The 14,453-nt window shown below is 67.5% G+C and overlaps 2 protein-coding genes across 8 annotated transcripts; one reads left to right on the forward strand and one right to left on the reverse strand.

The window, feature by feature from the left end:
• Window positions 1–786: 786 nt before the first annotated feature.
• On the forward strand, window positions 787–10,714 carry OPLAH (5-oxoprolinase, ATP-hydrolysing). Of its 4 annotated transcripts, none has more exons than XM_054512412.2 (28): window positions 787–939; window positions 1,475–1,698; window positions 1,777–1,968; window positions 2,125–2,214; window positions 2,526–2,625; window positions 2,707–2,830; window positions 2,915–3,110; window positions 3,193–3,358; window positions 3,466–3,604; window positions 3,683–3,750; window positions 3,873–4,138; window positions 4,266–4,378; window positions 4,465–4,635; window positions 4,836–4,973; window positions 5,066–5,204; window positions 5,326–5,438; window positions 5,676–5,827; window positions 6,417–6,577; window positions 6,660–6,761; window positions 6,836–7,010; window positions 8,650–8,834; window positions 8,962–9,108; window positions 9,201–9,335; window positions 9,467–9,616; window positions 9,701–9,858; window positions 9,928–10,088; window positions 10,221–10,318; window positions 10,565–10,714. In XM_054512412.2, the coding sequence occupies exons 2-28, from the start codon at window positions 1,528–1,530 to the stop codon at window positions 10,712–10,714; spliced, it is 3,960 nt and encodes a 1,319-aa protein (XP_054368387.1). In that variant the 5' UTR covers window positions 787–939; window positions 1,475–1,527. The 4 variants fall into 4 exon arrangements, with proteins under 4 accessions (XP_054368387.1, XP_054368389.1, XP_045751660.1 ...); XM_054512414.2 differs by having other exon boundaries at window positions 2,200–2,214; XM_054512413.2 differs by lacking the exon at window positions 787–939 and adding an exon at window positions 1,080–1,263.
• Window positions 10,715–10,780: 66 nt separating this feature from the next.
• Window positions 10,781–13,186, reverse strand: LOC123858647 (sphingomyelin phosphodiesterase 5-like). Of its 4 annotated transcripts, XM_045895706.3 has the most exons (7): window positions 12,071–13,185; window positions 11,901–11,973; window positions 11,519–11,659; window positions 11,355–11,444; window positions 11,207–11,270; window positions 10,994–11,129; window positions 10,781–10,921 (listed from the first exon to the last, which is right to left on the reverse strand). In XM_045895706.3, the coding sequence occupies exons 1-7, from the start codon at window positions 12,896–12,898 to the stop codon at window positions 10,829–10,831; spliced, it is 1,425 nt and encodes a 474-aa protein (XP_045751662.1). In that variant the 5' UTR covers window positions 12,899–13,185; the 3' UTR covers window positions 10,781–10,828. The 4 variants fall into 4 exon arrangements, with proteins under 4 accessions (XP_045751662.1, XP_064443789.1, XP_064443788.1 ...); XM_064587719.1 differs by lacking the exon at window positions 10,994–11,129 and having other exon boundaries at window positions 10,783–10,921; window positions 12,071–13,186; XM_064587718.1 differs by having other exon boundaries at window positions 10,829–11,129; window positions 11,925–11,973; window positions 12,071–13,186.
• Window positions 13,187–14,453: the final 1,267 nt, after the last annotated feature.

A 14,453-nucleotide genomic window follows, 5' to 3' on the forward strand; every position in this document is an offset into this window, starting at 1 on the left:
GGTGCAGCCCAAAGCCTGTGCTCCCGACTCAGCCCACCTCCCTCTCACCTTCCAGGACCAAGCAGGCCTCCAGGGCCGGCACAGCTCATAGGGGATGGGGAAGTGTGTGTGTGGGGGGGCCCTGCTGGTCTGGCTATCTGGCCTGGCACTTTAGGTGAAGTCCCCTTCACCCGTTGTTCCCTCTGCTTGGGACACCTCCCTCCCCCCATCCCCACCTTTCCCTCTAGGGGGTCTAAAAGGCCCTGCACAGTTTGAGCCCACTCCAAGCTTGGGCACCTTTCTGCGCGTGGGGAAACAGGCCAGGGTGGGACAACTATCCGCCCCGTCCTCAGGGCACTGGCCGCGGCTTTTGGGGACATCAGCCCTGCTGTGGTGAGGGTCCTGTTGCTCCCAGCCTAGGCTATGGCAGGGCTGGCCTTGGACGGGCAGCAGGGGTGTTGATGGTCTGTGTAGGGGCCCTTGCCCACAGCACCTGCAAGCAAGGGGGTTCCGCAGGGCGCGCGCTGGTGGCCCCTCCCCCCGCGGCGTAACTGCCTCGCGCCAGGGGGCAGTTCGAGCTCGTCTGGCTATTCTTTCTTTGCGGGGCACTCTGCTCTCCCTGCCCCCGGGCACCCAGAGTGGGTCCCAGGGCTCCTAGGCTCGGCGATCTCTGGGCGGGCTTAGGGCCTGACGGCCGGCGGAACCGCGGTGCCCAGCACCGCGCCGCCCCTAGCCCAGCTCGGCCCCGCGCCCCGCCGTCCTCCGGGGGGGCTCCCGGCGGAGGAAGGAGGCCGCTCCCGGCAAGCGGAGCCTTACGCAACCCGGAGGGCCGTGCGCGCCCGGACCGGTCGTGCGGGGGGCGGGCTCCGCTTCCGGGCTGGGGACGGGGGCGGGCGCGGGCAGGGCTGGGAGGGAGCGCAGCGCGAACAGACAGCGAGCGGCTCGGAGCCGACCCGCCAGGTGGGCCTTGCACCGGGACGTTCTCGGCCCCTCTCCTTCCCACCCCGCCTCGGCCGCGCTGCCCCCACAGCCCCGCCGCTTCCCGCGCTCCGGCCGCGGGCCCCGCCCCGCCGTCTGCGCAGGCCCCGCCCCGTCCCCGCGTCCCACAGGGCCTGGGCCCCAAGGTCGAGCAGCTGGGAGTGGGGCTTCCCTCACCCGCCCCCGGCCCCCGTGCGTCTTCGTGTTCAGAGAGCGGAGACCCACCAGCCCGCGGGCGGTCCACCTCCGAAAGGCCTGTTCTGGGCCGGGGGGGTTTCAGCCGCAGCCCGGGGCACTGGGAACCGGGTAACGAGGGCCATTAGGTCTGGCGCCCCCACCTACCCAGCTCTGGCCACCCCTCAGGCTGCCCTCTGAGCTGGGTCTGCAGCTCCCGCTCTGCCCAGGACCCCTTCTGGACCTGGAACCCCCCCATCCTCTCCCCATCCCAGCTCTGCCCAAGGCTGCCAAGCCGTGGACGACCCCCAGGCCTGTGGCCTGATCTGCCGTCTCTGTCCAGTTCTCCCAGGACTACCTGCCGAAGAGTCGCGGCTGGACCCCAGCCCTATCATCATGGGCGGCCCCGAGGGGCGTTTCCATTTTGCCATCGACCGCGGAGGCACCTTCACAGATGTCTTTGCCCAGTGCCCCGGGGGGCACGTGAGGGTCTTGAAGCTGCTCTCAGAGGACCCTGCCAACTATGTAGACGCACCGACTGAGGGCATCCGCCGCATTCTGGAGCAGGTGGCCGAGGCAGAGTGGCGGTGTGGGGTGGGATGTGGGAACCAGAGGCCGGACTGACACTAACCATGTGGTTCCCAGGAGGGGGGCATGCTGTTGCCCCGGGACCGGCCGCTGGACACTAGTCGCATTGCCAGCATCCGCATGGGCACCACAGTGGCCACCAACGCGTTGCTGGAGCGGCGGGGGGAGCGGGTGGCCCTGCTGGTGACACGTGGCTTCCGAGACCTGCTGCACGTGGGCACCCAGGCCCGAGAGGACCTCTTTGATCTGGTGAGCTCACCCACTCCAGCTGATGCTGGGTCCGGCAGCTCATGGCCCCTCGGGGAGGGCAGTCCTTGGAAGGGTCAGTGCCGGCCCAAGGCCACCCGCTGACAGGCAGAGAGGAGGGAGGCTCCAGCACTCCTAGCAGGTGCTGTGTCCCCCAAGCCCTCAGAGTACTCACACTCCTGTTCCTGTCTGCCACCATGCCCTGTCCTGGATTCTGGGTGTGGCGCGACCCAGGACGAACTGCTCAGGGTGAGGGATGGGAGCCCCCCCCCCCCCCTGCCCCGCGCCCACCCTCCCACTCCCCGCCCCCCACCTCCCCTGCTGGATTCCCAGAGGGAGCTGCCCTTGTGGGGGTGGGGCAGTTGGCTACACTCAGGTGCTTCGGGGCAGAGAGCCGCCCCCTGGGTGGGCCTTGCTGGGGCCGCCCTGTCTGACCGCGTCTCCTGGGCCTGTTGGCTGGCCTGTTGGGACACATCCCCTCGCCCGCGCTGCCCACCCGCGCGGGACCCCAGCAAGGCCCCTCAGGCCTGGGCTTCCTCTGAGCCTCTGCCTGCCCCCAGGCTGTGCACATGCCTGAGGTACTGTACGAAGAGGTGCTGGAGGTGGACGAGCGCGTGGTGCTGTATCGTGGGGAGCTGGGCGTGGGGACGCCTGTCAGAGGTGCGATGCCTCGCGTGTTGGGGGGTGGGAGTAGCAGGCCCTCCCAGGCCTTTGACGGGATGGTGACAGGCTTCCTGGCAGGCCGCACAGGGGACCTGCTGGAGGTGCAACAGCCCGTGGACCTCGGGGGTCTGCGTGGGAAGCTGGAGGGGCTCCTGTCCCGAGGCATCCGCAGCCTGGCCGTGGTGCTCATGCACTCCTACACGTGAGTGCGGGCTGGCCAGGGGCCCTGGGGGGCGGGCAGGAGGCTGTGGGCAGGAGGCAGAGTACCACTGGGTCGTTGTAACAGGTGGGCCCAGCATGAGCAGCAGGTGGGCGCACTGGCCCAGGAGCTGGGCTTCACACACGTATCACTGTCCTCGGAGGCCATGCCCATGGTGCGCATCGTGCCTCGGGGGCACACGGCCTGTGCCGACGCCTACCTGACGCCCACCATACAGCGTTATGTGCAGGGTTTCCGCCGTGGCTTCCAGGGCCAGCTCAAGGTGAGGCCCCCCCGCCTGCCTTCTCCCAGCCACCCCCACCCTGTGCCGGCCAGCCCCTCACTGACCACCTGCTTGCCCCCAGGACGTGCAGGTGCTGTTCATGCGCTCTGATGGTGGCCTGGCACCCATGGATTCCTTCAGCGGCTCCCGCGCTGTGTTGTCTGGACCTGCTGGGGGTGTGGTTGGCTACTCAGCCACCACCTACCGGGTGGAAGGCGGCCAGCCTGTCATTGGCTTTGACATGGGAGGTATGAAGGCTGAAGGGTGGGGTCAGGAGGAGTCTCTGCTGCAGGGCCAGGCAGTGCCAGGCATCGAGGTCTGTGAGTGGACTCCTCATACCCCTTGCCCCCACCAGGCACATCCACCGACGTGAGCCGCTATGCTGGGGAGTTTGAGCATGTCTTTGAGGCCCGCACAGCTGGGGTCACCCTCCAGGCCCCCCAGCTGGACATCAACACAGTGGCAGCTGGTGGGGGCTCCCGCCTCTTCTTCAGGTCAGCCCCTGCACCTGGGCTGGGGCCCCCTAGCCCTGCCTCCCAACGCACCTCTAAGTCCAGTCCTCCCTCTCCCAGGTCCGGCCTCTTTGTGGTGGGGCCAGAGTCTGCAGGAGCCCATCCTGGCCCTGCCTGCTACCGCAAAGGTAAGAGGTGGTATCTGCCCCACCGGGCTCCTTCCCGTGCTGCCCAGGCCCACCCCACCCCTGAGGTCCAGTCCTGGACCCCATCTCCATCCCCCAACCCCCACCCCTTGCACACCTCCCAGGGGGTCCCGTGACAGTGACGGATGCTAATCTGGTTCTGGGTCGCCTACTGCCTGCCTCCTTCCCCTGCATTTTTGGGCCGGGAGAGGACCAGCCACTGTCCCCTGAGGCCTCCCGAAAGGCCCTGGAGGCTGTGGCTACTGAGGTCAACAGCTTCCTGACCAATGGGCCTTGCCCGGCCTCCCTGCTGAGCCTGGAGGAGGTAGCCATGGGGTTCGTGCGCGTGGCCAACGAGGCCATGTGCCGGCCCATCCGCGCACTCACGCAGGTACGCCCGCCCTGCCCTCCAGCCCTGCTCCCCACTCCCACGCCTCCCACTCAGGCCACCCCGTCGGGGGAGGGGTGGGCGGCCAGACAGCGTAGGGTCCGCCACTGACCCCCTTCTGGCTTCCCAGGCACGAGGCCATGACCCCTCAGCCCACGTTCTGGCGTGCTTTGGGGGGGCTGGTGGGCAGCATGCTTGTGCCATCGCCCGGGCCCTGGGCATGGACACTGTGCACATTCACAGGTATGCGTGGGAGTGGCCCGTGTGTCCTAGGCTGGGGGGCTGGCTTCAGGAGGCAGCCCCACACTGCTGAGGCCCCTGTCCCCTAGGCACAGCGGGCTGTTGTCGGCACTGGGACTGGCCCTGGCAGACGTGGTGCACGAGGCGCAGGAGCCGTGCTCCTTGCCTTATACGCCTGAGACCTTTGTGCAGCTGGACCAGAGGCTGAGCCGCCTGGAGGAACAGTGTGTGGACGCCCTGCGGGCCCAGGGCTTTCCCAGGTGGGGCTCAAGGGGCTGGGGTGGGCTTGGCCAGGCAGGGGTCTTGCAGCATCCCAGCCACCCCCTGGTTGGATTTACCGCCTGATTTCCCAGATGGTGCTGGGGCCCCATGGAGGGCTGGGCTCCTGCGTGCTGGGGGAGGCAGGACGGAGGTCCTCTCGGGGGCCCTGTGTGAGTCCCCTCCTGCCTCACCACCACAGGCCCCAGATCAGCACCGAGAGCTTCCTGCATCTACGCTACCAGGGCACCGACTGTGCCCTGATGGTGTCTGCCCACCAGCACCCAGCCACTGCCCGCTCGCCCCGGGCCGGTGATTTCGGGGCCGCCTTTGTGGAGAGGTACGCAAACGCTGGGTCCGGGAGCGCTGGCGGGGGCCTGCTAGCCTGGCCACCTTGCCCTGAGAGTTCTCTCGGGGCTGGTGGACGTACAGGTACATGAGGGAGTTTGGCTTCGTCATCCCTGAGCGGCCAGTGGTGGTGGACGACGTGCGTGTGAGGGGCACTGGCCGCAGTGGCCTTTGCCTTGAGGATGTCCCCAAAGCTCAGACTGGGCCTCCCCGGGTAGACAAGGTGGGTGGCTCTGCCTCTGCCTGCCCACCCACACCCACAGGGACATGGGGACAGGTGTGGATGGGGAGACCCAGGGAGGGAGCTGGACCCAGGAACCTCACTCATCCCGCACCCTCCTCAGATGACCCAGTGCTACTTTGAGGGGGGGTACCAGGAAACCCCCGTATACCTGTTGGGAGAGCTGGGCTACGGGCACAAGCTTCTGGGGCCCTGCCTCATCATTGACAGCAACAGGTGGGCTGAGGCCTGGCTAGGGTGGGGCCCTGGGGGTGAGGGCTGGGGCCACAGCTGCCAGGGCCCGGGTGAGCTCGGGGTCCTGGCGGAGGGTTCTCTGGCCCAAGGCTACAGGAATATGAAGGCCTCTGGGGTCCCCTTATGGTTGGTGCGTCCCCCAGCCTGGGGATGTGGGGTCCCTATTTGGGATGAGGGGTCTGGCTTGGCTCCTCCAGCCTCTCGTGCCCCTGCCCTCAGCACCATCCTGGTGGAACCAGGCTGCCAGGCAGCGGTGACTGAGACGGGGGACATCCGCATCTCTGTGGGGGCTGAGGCCCCAAGCACGGTGGGTGCCCAGCTGGACCCCATCCACCTGTCCATCTTCTCGCACCGCTTCATGAGTATTGCTGGTGAGTGGCTGCCACCGTCCCCCAGCGACTCTGCCCCTCCGTGGGGGGGGTGTGGGAGTGTGCGTACTAGGCAGACGAAGGTGCAGGCCGTGTGGCCGGCGGGAGTGTGCAGAGAGAGGCGGAGTGTGACTCGGGGAAGGGTGGGCAGTGTGGCCCTGGTGCTGGGATGGCTGGCCGCCATACACCAGCGGGCCTTGCGCGGTGCGAGTACCTACCTCCCACCGGCGGCCATGGGACCTGTGGACAGGAAACAGGCTCAGCACAGTGAACCCATCTGTGCAGGGTCAGGCTGGGGGCTTGCTGGGGGCCCTGAATCCTGTGCCTCAGCACCAACTTCTTACTGTGCTGGGCAAGCTGGAGGGTTGATGTGGGGTTCCAGGTTCTTGGTGAGGCTCCAGGCAGGGATGGAGAGGAAGGGGGTGCCCCTCACACAGGCAAGGCATGGCCTGGCTGTGGCCTCACCTTGTGTAGGTGAGCCCCCACCACCCTTGGGGCCTTGAAGGTCCTGCCTCTTCCTATTCTACATAATCTAGGGCTGTGCTGTGGGTGGGGTGGGGCCAGCGGGCGCCTGGTCACTCTGTGCCCCCAGAGCAGATGGGCCGCATCCTGCAGCGCACAGCCATCTCCACCAACATCAAGGAGCGTCTGGACTTCTCCTGTGCCCTCTTCGGGCCGGATGGGGGGCTGGTATCCAATGCCCCCCACATCCCTGTGCACCTGGGCGCCATGCAGGAGACCGTGCAGTTCCAGGTTTGGCGGGTCCCCTCTCTGCTTTCCCTACCCCACCCCTCACCTCCGCCCCTTCCAACTCGGGACTGTCTCCTGGCTTCAGATCCAGCAGTTGGGGGCTGACCTCCACCCTGGCGACGTGCTGCTGAGCAACCACCCCAGTGCTGGGGGCAGCCACCTGCCGGACCTGACGGTCATCACACCGGTGAGGACCTCTGCCTGGGTGTCTCTGGGGGGCAAGGGCGGCTGACCCAGTTGACGGTTGCTCTCCACCGCCAGGTGTTTTGGCCGGGTCAGACTCGGCCTGTGTTCTACGTGGCTAGCCGTGGGCATCATGCAGACATTGGGGGCATCACACCAGGCTCCATGCCCCCCCACTCCACCACACTGCAGCAGGAGGGTGCTGTCTTTCTGTCTTTCAAACTGGTCCAGGGGGGAGTCTTCCAGGAGGAGGGTGAGTGGGGGTGGGGTTGGGGCAATGGTGGGGGGGAGGATTTGGTGGGCTGGCATACATGGCTGCCCCTTACAGCCAGGCTGGGGCAGGGGCTACACTGGGACACAGCCTACTGGCCCAGGCCTGCCTAGAGCCTGGGGCAGCCAGGCAGCGACCCCACAGTGGTTGCAGATCATCTCTCAGCCATGACCAGAGGAGCGGAGGCAAACTCTGCCTGGGTCCAGGAAGGCCTCAGTGATTTTGGGGGCGGGAGCTGGCCAGGACACCCATGGCACTGGGCACAGGAGGGAGAGGAGACTGTTGCAAGGTAGGCCATTGCTCATGGTGCTTACAGTCTGAGCTGTGTCTGCCCTGGGTCTGAGGGCTGCAGAGAAGCAGTGAGGACAGGGGCCAGGCCCTGCAGGCCCTTTCTTGGGCCTGGGTCTGAGTCATTGGGTAGTGGGGTGGCCATGAAGGGCTTAAGTGGGCCTGCACTGGTCTGCCTACACACCATGAGAGCCCTCAGCCTACGTGCAGAGTGGATGTGGGGGTTGGAGGGCGGCCCAGAGGCCAGGCTGAGTGGGGTGGGGGACAGCCACGGTTGCCCTGGATGATGCTGGCCCTCGAGCTGGGCAGCGGAAGTGGGGGTAGGGACAACTGGCTTGGAGATCAAGGTTGGCATTTGGTGGGATTTGGGGGTGGGGGTGGGGAGTCAAGTTTGGACAGCTAGAGGATAGGGGGAGGCTCTGGCGGGCACAGCGCAGCTGCAGGGAAGTTGGGGCAGAAGTTGCAGCGTGGTCCAGGACATGGGCAGCGGAGAATTCAGAGCTCATGTGAGAGTGCAGGGGCCCTGGAGCCCAGGGGGCATCCCAGAGTGAGGGTGGCGGTGGGCAGGGTGGAGGGTGGGGTAATAGAGCCTCAGGCTGCTTTCACACAAACAGAGTGACCCAGGCCTGGCCGCTCCCTTGGTCAGGGTGGGGGAGCAGGGGGCAAGGGGCAGGGATCACGGGAGGGACATGTGCAGGCACGAGACAGAGGACACAGTGGCCAGGGAGCCTGAGAGCCTACTGTGACTGCTCAGAGAGAGGTCATCTCTTGGTCAGAGAGGAGAGAGGCTTTCCCTCAGCCTCTGGGGCTCCCCAGGGGACATAGGGGCCTAGGTCAGATTTGTTTGGGGGTGGGGCAGGAGGTACAGAGGGCCAGCTGATGCTCTTTCACAGTGGTTGACAGAGGGCCCCTGGGGCAGTGTGACTGGGGGAGGGTCAAGGGAAGTCGCTTTTCTCCTCTGAGGGGGAGGGAAGCCCAGAAAGGGCAGGAGGGAGTGGGGCAGGTGGTGGGGAGGTAGGGCAGGAGGAATTAAAGGTGGAAGCAGAGTTTGCTGAGGGAAGAACCCCCTGCCTGCCCCGGGGAACCCCCAGCTCCTGTGAGGTCACAGGCAAAGCTCCCTATCCTAGTCTAGGGTGCCCGGGGGGGCTGGAGTGTGGGAAGAAGGTTGAGCAGATGGGAGGAGGCTGGGGGTTTTGGGGGTGCTGGGGAGCCAGTGAAGGGCCAACATGGGGTGCCCCACACAGCGCCCAGCAGGGGTGAAGTAGGTGTGGAGCAGGGGGCCAGGCAGCCCCAGGAGTTCAGGGGCGGCTCAGTGGTGACCTCCTCCATCCAGCGGTGACTGAGGCCCTGCGGGCTCCAAGCAAGATTCCCGGCTGTAGCGGAACTCGGAACCTGCACGACAACCTTTCGGACCTCCGTGCGCAAGTGGCAGCCAACCAGAAGGGCATCCAGCTGGTGGGAGAACTCATTGGGCAGTATGGCCTGGATGTGGTGCAGGCCTACATGGGCCATATTCAGGTGGGCCGAGGGGCAGCAACCGGGGGGCAGCTCTGTGCGCGCCCCCAGGCAGCTGGATGGGTAGGTGGGGAGCACCCGCACCACCTGGAAGGCGGCCTGGCTGCCCGATGAACATACTATGTGCTAGGCAAACGCTGAGCTGGCCGTGCGGGACATGCTGCGGGCCTTTGGAACCTCCCGGCAGGCCCGAGGCCTGCCCCTGGAGGTGTCAGCTGAGGACCACATGGACGACGGCTCCCCCATCCGACTCCGCGTGCAGATCAACCTGAGTCAGGTGTGGCCGGCGCAGCGGCAGGGCCGAGGGCATCGGAGGCGTGGCCGCCTGGCTGCTGCTGACCTCTCCCCTCCCCTCTCCCCCACGGACAGGGCAGCGCAGTATTTGACTTCAGCGGCACCGGGCCTGAGGTGTTTGGCAACCTGAACGCGCCGCGGGCCATCACGCTGTCCGCCCTCATCTACTGCCTCCGCTGTCTGGTGGGCCGCGACATCCCGCTCAACCAGGTGCGCAGGAGCGCGCGGCCCGAATGATCCTGGGGGCGCGGTCAGCCCAACAACGGACTGATCCTGGGGGTGCTGGTGGGAGGGGCACGTATGTTCCCCAACTGCCCTGAGAGCTGGCCCCTCCCCCACAGGGCTGCCTGGCGCCCGTGCGCGTGGTGATCCCTAGAGGCTCCATCCTGGACCCGTCCCCTGAAGCGGCCGTGGTGGGCGGCAACGTGCTCACGTCACAGCGCGTGGTGGACGTCATCCTAGGGGCCTTCGGGGCCTGCGCCGCCTCGCAGGTGCGGCGGGTGGGTGGGCACGCTCGGGCCTGTTGGGGGGGGATTACCCTCCAGCCCAGCGCAAATGCCTCTTGCCCCTGCCAGGGCTGCATGAACAATGTGACCCTGGGCAATGCCCACATGGGCTACTACGAGACGGTGGCCGGCGGCGCGGGCGCGGGCCCCGGCTGGCACGGGCGCAGCGGCGTGCACAGCCACATGACCAACACGCGCATCACCGACCCGGAGATCCTGGAGAGCAGGTGAGCAGCGGGGGCGGCACGGGGGGCCCGGAGCCCGGGCGGGCCGCACTGAGTCCCTGGCCCGCGCAGGTACCCAGTCATCGTGCGCCGCTTCGAGCTGAGGCTGGGGTCTGGGGGCCGCGGCCGCTTCCGGGGCGGCGATGGCGTCGTCCGCGAGCTGCTCTTCCGCGAGGAGGCGCTGCTGTCCGTGCTGACCGAGCGCCGCGCCTTCCAGCCCTACGGCCTCCACGGTGAGCAGCCCCGCTCCCCTGCCCCCGCCCCCCCGCCCCCTCCGGCCGGTGTCCTCCTGTCTCCCCGCCAACCTCTTTCCTTTCTCTCCCTTCCTGGCTCCTGGGCTCGCCTCACCTGGCCTCTTCCCGCAGGGGGCGAGCCCGGCGCCCGTGGCCTAAACCTGCTGATCCGCAAGGATGGCCGGACGGTGAATCTGGGGGGGAAGACGTCGGTGCCCGTGTACCCCGGGGTAAGGACTGAGCCCCATCCTTTCCCATTCCCGCCCGCCCCCCATTGATCCGCATTCCACAAAGGGTGAGCAGAGTTGCAAAGATAACGAGAGACTGAATTTAATTTGGTTTCTTAAGGGAAGAGGGCGCGCAGTGGGCCTCCGTGGTCCAGGCTGGCCGCTCTGGAAGGGGGGGTGGGGGGCCGCAGCGGGAGGCAGCTGGCGGGGAGGGCATGCCCGCGCTGAGCCTACCCTTCTGTTCCACAGGACGTGTTCTGCCTCCACACACCAGGCGGCGGGGGCTATGGGGACCCGGATGACCCCGCCCCGCAGCCGCCGGGGTCGCCCCAGCAGCTCCCAGCCTTCCCTGAGCGCGGCAGCGTCTATGAGTACCGCAGAGCCCAGGAGGCAGTGTGAGGGAGGGTCCCCACAATAAACAGCTCTGAAGTCGCCCCGTCCCCGCGGCAACTGGCCAGGCTCACGCTCTGCGTCCGTGTCCGTCTTTCCACCCGGCCTGCGTGCGTGCGTGCGTTAGGAGGGCGCGGACACTCGGAGCCGAAGTCCCACGGCCAGGTGGTCTGTGAGCCCCGCCAGGGCGGTGCTGAAGGTCACCTGCTCCACCTCCTGGGGGAGGGAGTCAGGTTGAGGTGTCGCCTCAGTCCCGGCCGGCCCAGCGCCCGGAGTTCTGGCACTTACTGGGCTCAGCGGGCCTCCGGCCACTCCCCGGTACATGACGTAGTCTACGCGCCGGCCCCGCCAGGGTTTAGCCCGCGGGCCTCTGCCGGGAGGGCCTGCCAGGTAGCGGTGGCGCCCTTCCTCCTGCTCCAGGGCCCTGAGGACGGGCGGTGTCACCATGGCCAGGGCTCCCCTCCGTCCTGGGCGGTGCCTGACCCCCAGGTCGCCACTCACCTCCGCAGCATCTCTGGGGAGCAGGCCACCGAGTGGTGCAGAGTGGAGGTGTTCAGCATCGTGCCTGGGGAAGGGCGGGGAGGGCGGTCATCAGGAAGCCGAGGCCCCGGAGCCCTCCCTAGGACCGCTCCCCGCCCGGGCGCCGTACCCAGGGCCCAGGGCTGCTCCCGGCGAGTGCCCAGCCGGCAGGGATCCCAGAAGTGGCTGAAGAGCTCGTGCTCCTGCTCCTTTGCGTGGTCTGCGAGAAGAGGCCGGCGCTCGGTGGGAGGGGCCAGGCCGCCCGGCCCCGCCCCTCCGCAGCCTCCCCCTCACCTGAAGAGCAGTTGTCGAAGTTTAGGTCACCCAGAAGCACGCTGAAGGCCACGGCCTCGCCACTCTGGCGGCTCTCGGCTTCAAACTGCTCCATCCAGTCCAGCAGAAGCGTCAGCTGTTTGCAGCGCAAGGGCCCGTCCCCTGCAGGGGTGGGGGGAGGAAGGCTGAGCCCCGATGCGCACCCCACCGCTCCCTCCGCCGCGCCCTGATCTGTGAGCCCACCAGGGCGCTCCACCCGGCGCGCGGTGCTTGGGGCAGTGAACAAACGCGGTGGGGGGGGCGGGGGGCGGAGATGCAGAAGAGGGTTGGGACCCGTCGCCGCCAGGATGAGAGAAGCGAGACTGCCTGCCCATGTGCTGACCATCCCGTCCGCTAGGCTCACCACTCGGTGCATGCAAGTGCGTACAGTGCAGGAAGCCCACGATGCGGCGCCCGTCCAGGATGCCCACCTGCGCCTGCAACATCGTGGACGGCCCCAGCAACCCTCGCCGTTTCGACCCCACGCCCAGCCCTCTCTCAGGCCAGGGAGCGCCGCGGCCGGTGGGCCTGTACCTGTGCGGAAAGCAGTCCCTTGGAGGCCAGCGCATCCTCGCGACGTGCGTGGGGGAAGGATCGGAAGGCTGCGCGCAGCAGCGGATAACGTGAGGCCAGCAGCAGCCCGCTGCCGAGCAGCTTGAGGTGCGGCCCGGGCTGCAGGCCAAAGGAGCCCACGTCGTACAGCACCGGGCCCAGATTGGGCTCCAGGCGGCTGACGAGGCGGTGCGCCGCGCGCAGGTCGAACACCTCCTGCAGGCACGCGAAGTCCAGACCTGCCGGCACCGCGGCTGTCAGCACCCCCCCGGGCGGCCCCGGCCCCGGCGGACTGCAGCCCGTGGTCCCATAGCCCGAGGGCCGCAGGCCGGCGAGCAGCGCGTCGCCTATAGCCTCCGCCCGCCGCTGGCTGTGCCGCAGGTTGTTGAAGCGTGCTAGCCCGTCGGGGAGCAGGCACAGGTTGGCGCTGAGGAAGCCAAAGCAGCGCGCGGGCTCAGCTGGGGGGCGCCAGGGCGCTGGGGGCGCCCAGTGCTGCGGCGGGGGCCGGTAGCAGAAGGGGCGGCGCCAAGCCTGCAGGAGCAGCCAGAGCAGCAGGCCCGGCAGCGCCAGGGGCAGGCCGACCAGGAGCAGCAGCGGCAGCGTCGCCGCGGCGCCCACGGCTGAGGTCAGCGCGCTCTGGCAGCTCGGGCGCACCGCCGGCGCCCAGCAGCCCAGCAGCTGGTCCAGGGCCCAGTAAGCCGGGAAGAGCAGGCCTCGCGCCAGGCGGTGGAGGGCGTGCAGGACAGGGTGCGGGAAAGGAGACGGCCGTAGGGCACCCGGCGTTGGGGGCCAGTCGGGAGTGGATTGCATGGCGGGGCGCTTCTTGGCCCCGGGACGCCCCTGCGACTCAATCGCTGCCAGCTTGCGAATCGATTCGTCGGTGCGTCCGCGGGAGCTGCCGGGGAGTCGCGGGTCAAGGCTACGTGGCGCAAGCTGTGCGCGGAGCCGGGAAGGTGCTCCGGGACAGTGGGGGCGCAGGCGCAGGCGGAAACCAGCGCGCCCGGCAAGCCGCGCTCTCCCCACGCGCGCGGAGTCTTCGGTGGCCGTTGGAGAGAACAAAAGGGAAAGCGAAAGGGACCCTGGTTTCGCAGCCACGCCTCAGATCCTCCTCGCCCGGCCCCGCCCTCCCCTGAAGGACGCCGGGAGAACCCCCAGACCTGCCCCACGGGAGCATGGACTGGGGTGCAGCTTGCACCGAGTGGAGAACGGTACTTTTTAGCGCCGGCCGGCTGGTGAAGGGAGTGCGGTGCATGCTGCGTCCAGCTCCCTCCCTTCTCCCCGCAAGCCCGCGCAGAATTGCGAGGGCCCTCCTGTTGCCCCGACTGCAGGGTCTACCCCACCCCCACCCGTCTGCCTGGGTTGCAGTGTCCAGCAACTGAGTTCAAAGACACATTCCCCAGAGGAGGGACGGACTCTGAGCGGCCTAACAAGCCACCCACTGAGCGCCCCGCAGAGCTTCCCCCAGAGGCCTGTCCCCCCCCCGTGGTGAGGGCTCTGTGACCCTACCCCAAGGAGCTTCCAATCTGGGGGTAAGGGACTGTTGGTTGGGCTTTGTGCCGCCGCTCCCTCCCCTCCCCCTCCCCCGCACGTGAGCCACATGGAAACCAGCTCCCCATCCCGGGAGCCCTCTCGCACCTGCTCCGTTGGTTCCCAGGACCGTGCTGCCTCGCGCTCCTTGGGGTGCTGCCTGGGTCCCCACCTTTCTGATCTGAGCTGTGAACCAGACCCCAAAGCTCTCCTGGTTGGCTCTTAAATTGCCCTGTAGTTTGAGTCAGGGCTGCCATTAGCCTTACTGGCAGGGCGGGGGAGGGGTTTCTGGCCCCCCACCTCCCAATTCTCCAGGAATCCCTGATCCCTTGAGAAACCAAGATCTGGTGCTGGCTGTGTTCCCTGTTCCTGGTGTGTCTTGATGCTGGGCCTTCTCAGCAGACAGAGCTACATTTCTATCTATAGATCTCTACATATCTATAGGAGAGTCCTTCCCTGCCTTTCCCAGGGGTCTGGCTGGATCCCTTGAAGTAGCAGGCCTGGGAGTGGGGAGGGCAGAGAGGCAGGGAGCTCCTGGGCACACCCCACAACCCTCTCCTTCCTGCATTCCTCGCCGGTTGCTGATAGGATTCCTCTGTTCCCTCAGAGTCCTCTGGCTGGTGCGCACTGGTGCTCCAGGAGCCTCCTCTGCTGGGCTCATCATTCCCACCTTCTCAGCCCACCCTCTGCCTCCCATTGCAGCTCCAGCCTCCTTCCCTTCCTCAGGCAGGTCCTCTCCTGTTCCCTTTGTGGGCCAGAGGCCACTCTGTGGGCTGCCCCCCACTGCCCTTCTCTTGTTTAGCACACACACCCTCGCAAGGACAAGCATCCTGCCTAC

The sequence above is a fragment of the Mirounga angustirostris genome, unplaced genomic scaffold (genome assembly GCF_029215605.1).
Source record: "Mirounga angustirostris isolate CCGP_5_RB_7025 unplaced genomic scaffold, mMirAng1.0.hap1 SCAF_4, whole genome shotgun sequence".
NCBI lineage: Eukaryota > Metazoa > Chordata > Mammalia > Carnivora > Phocidae > Mirounga > Mirounga angustirostris.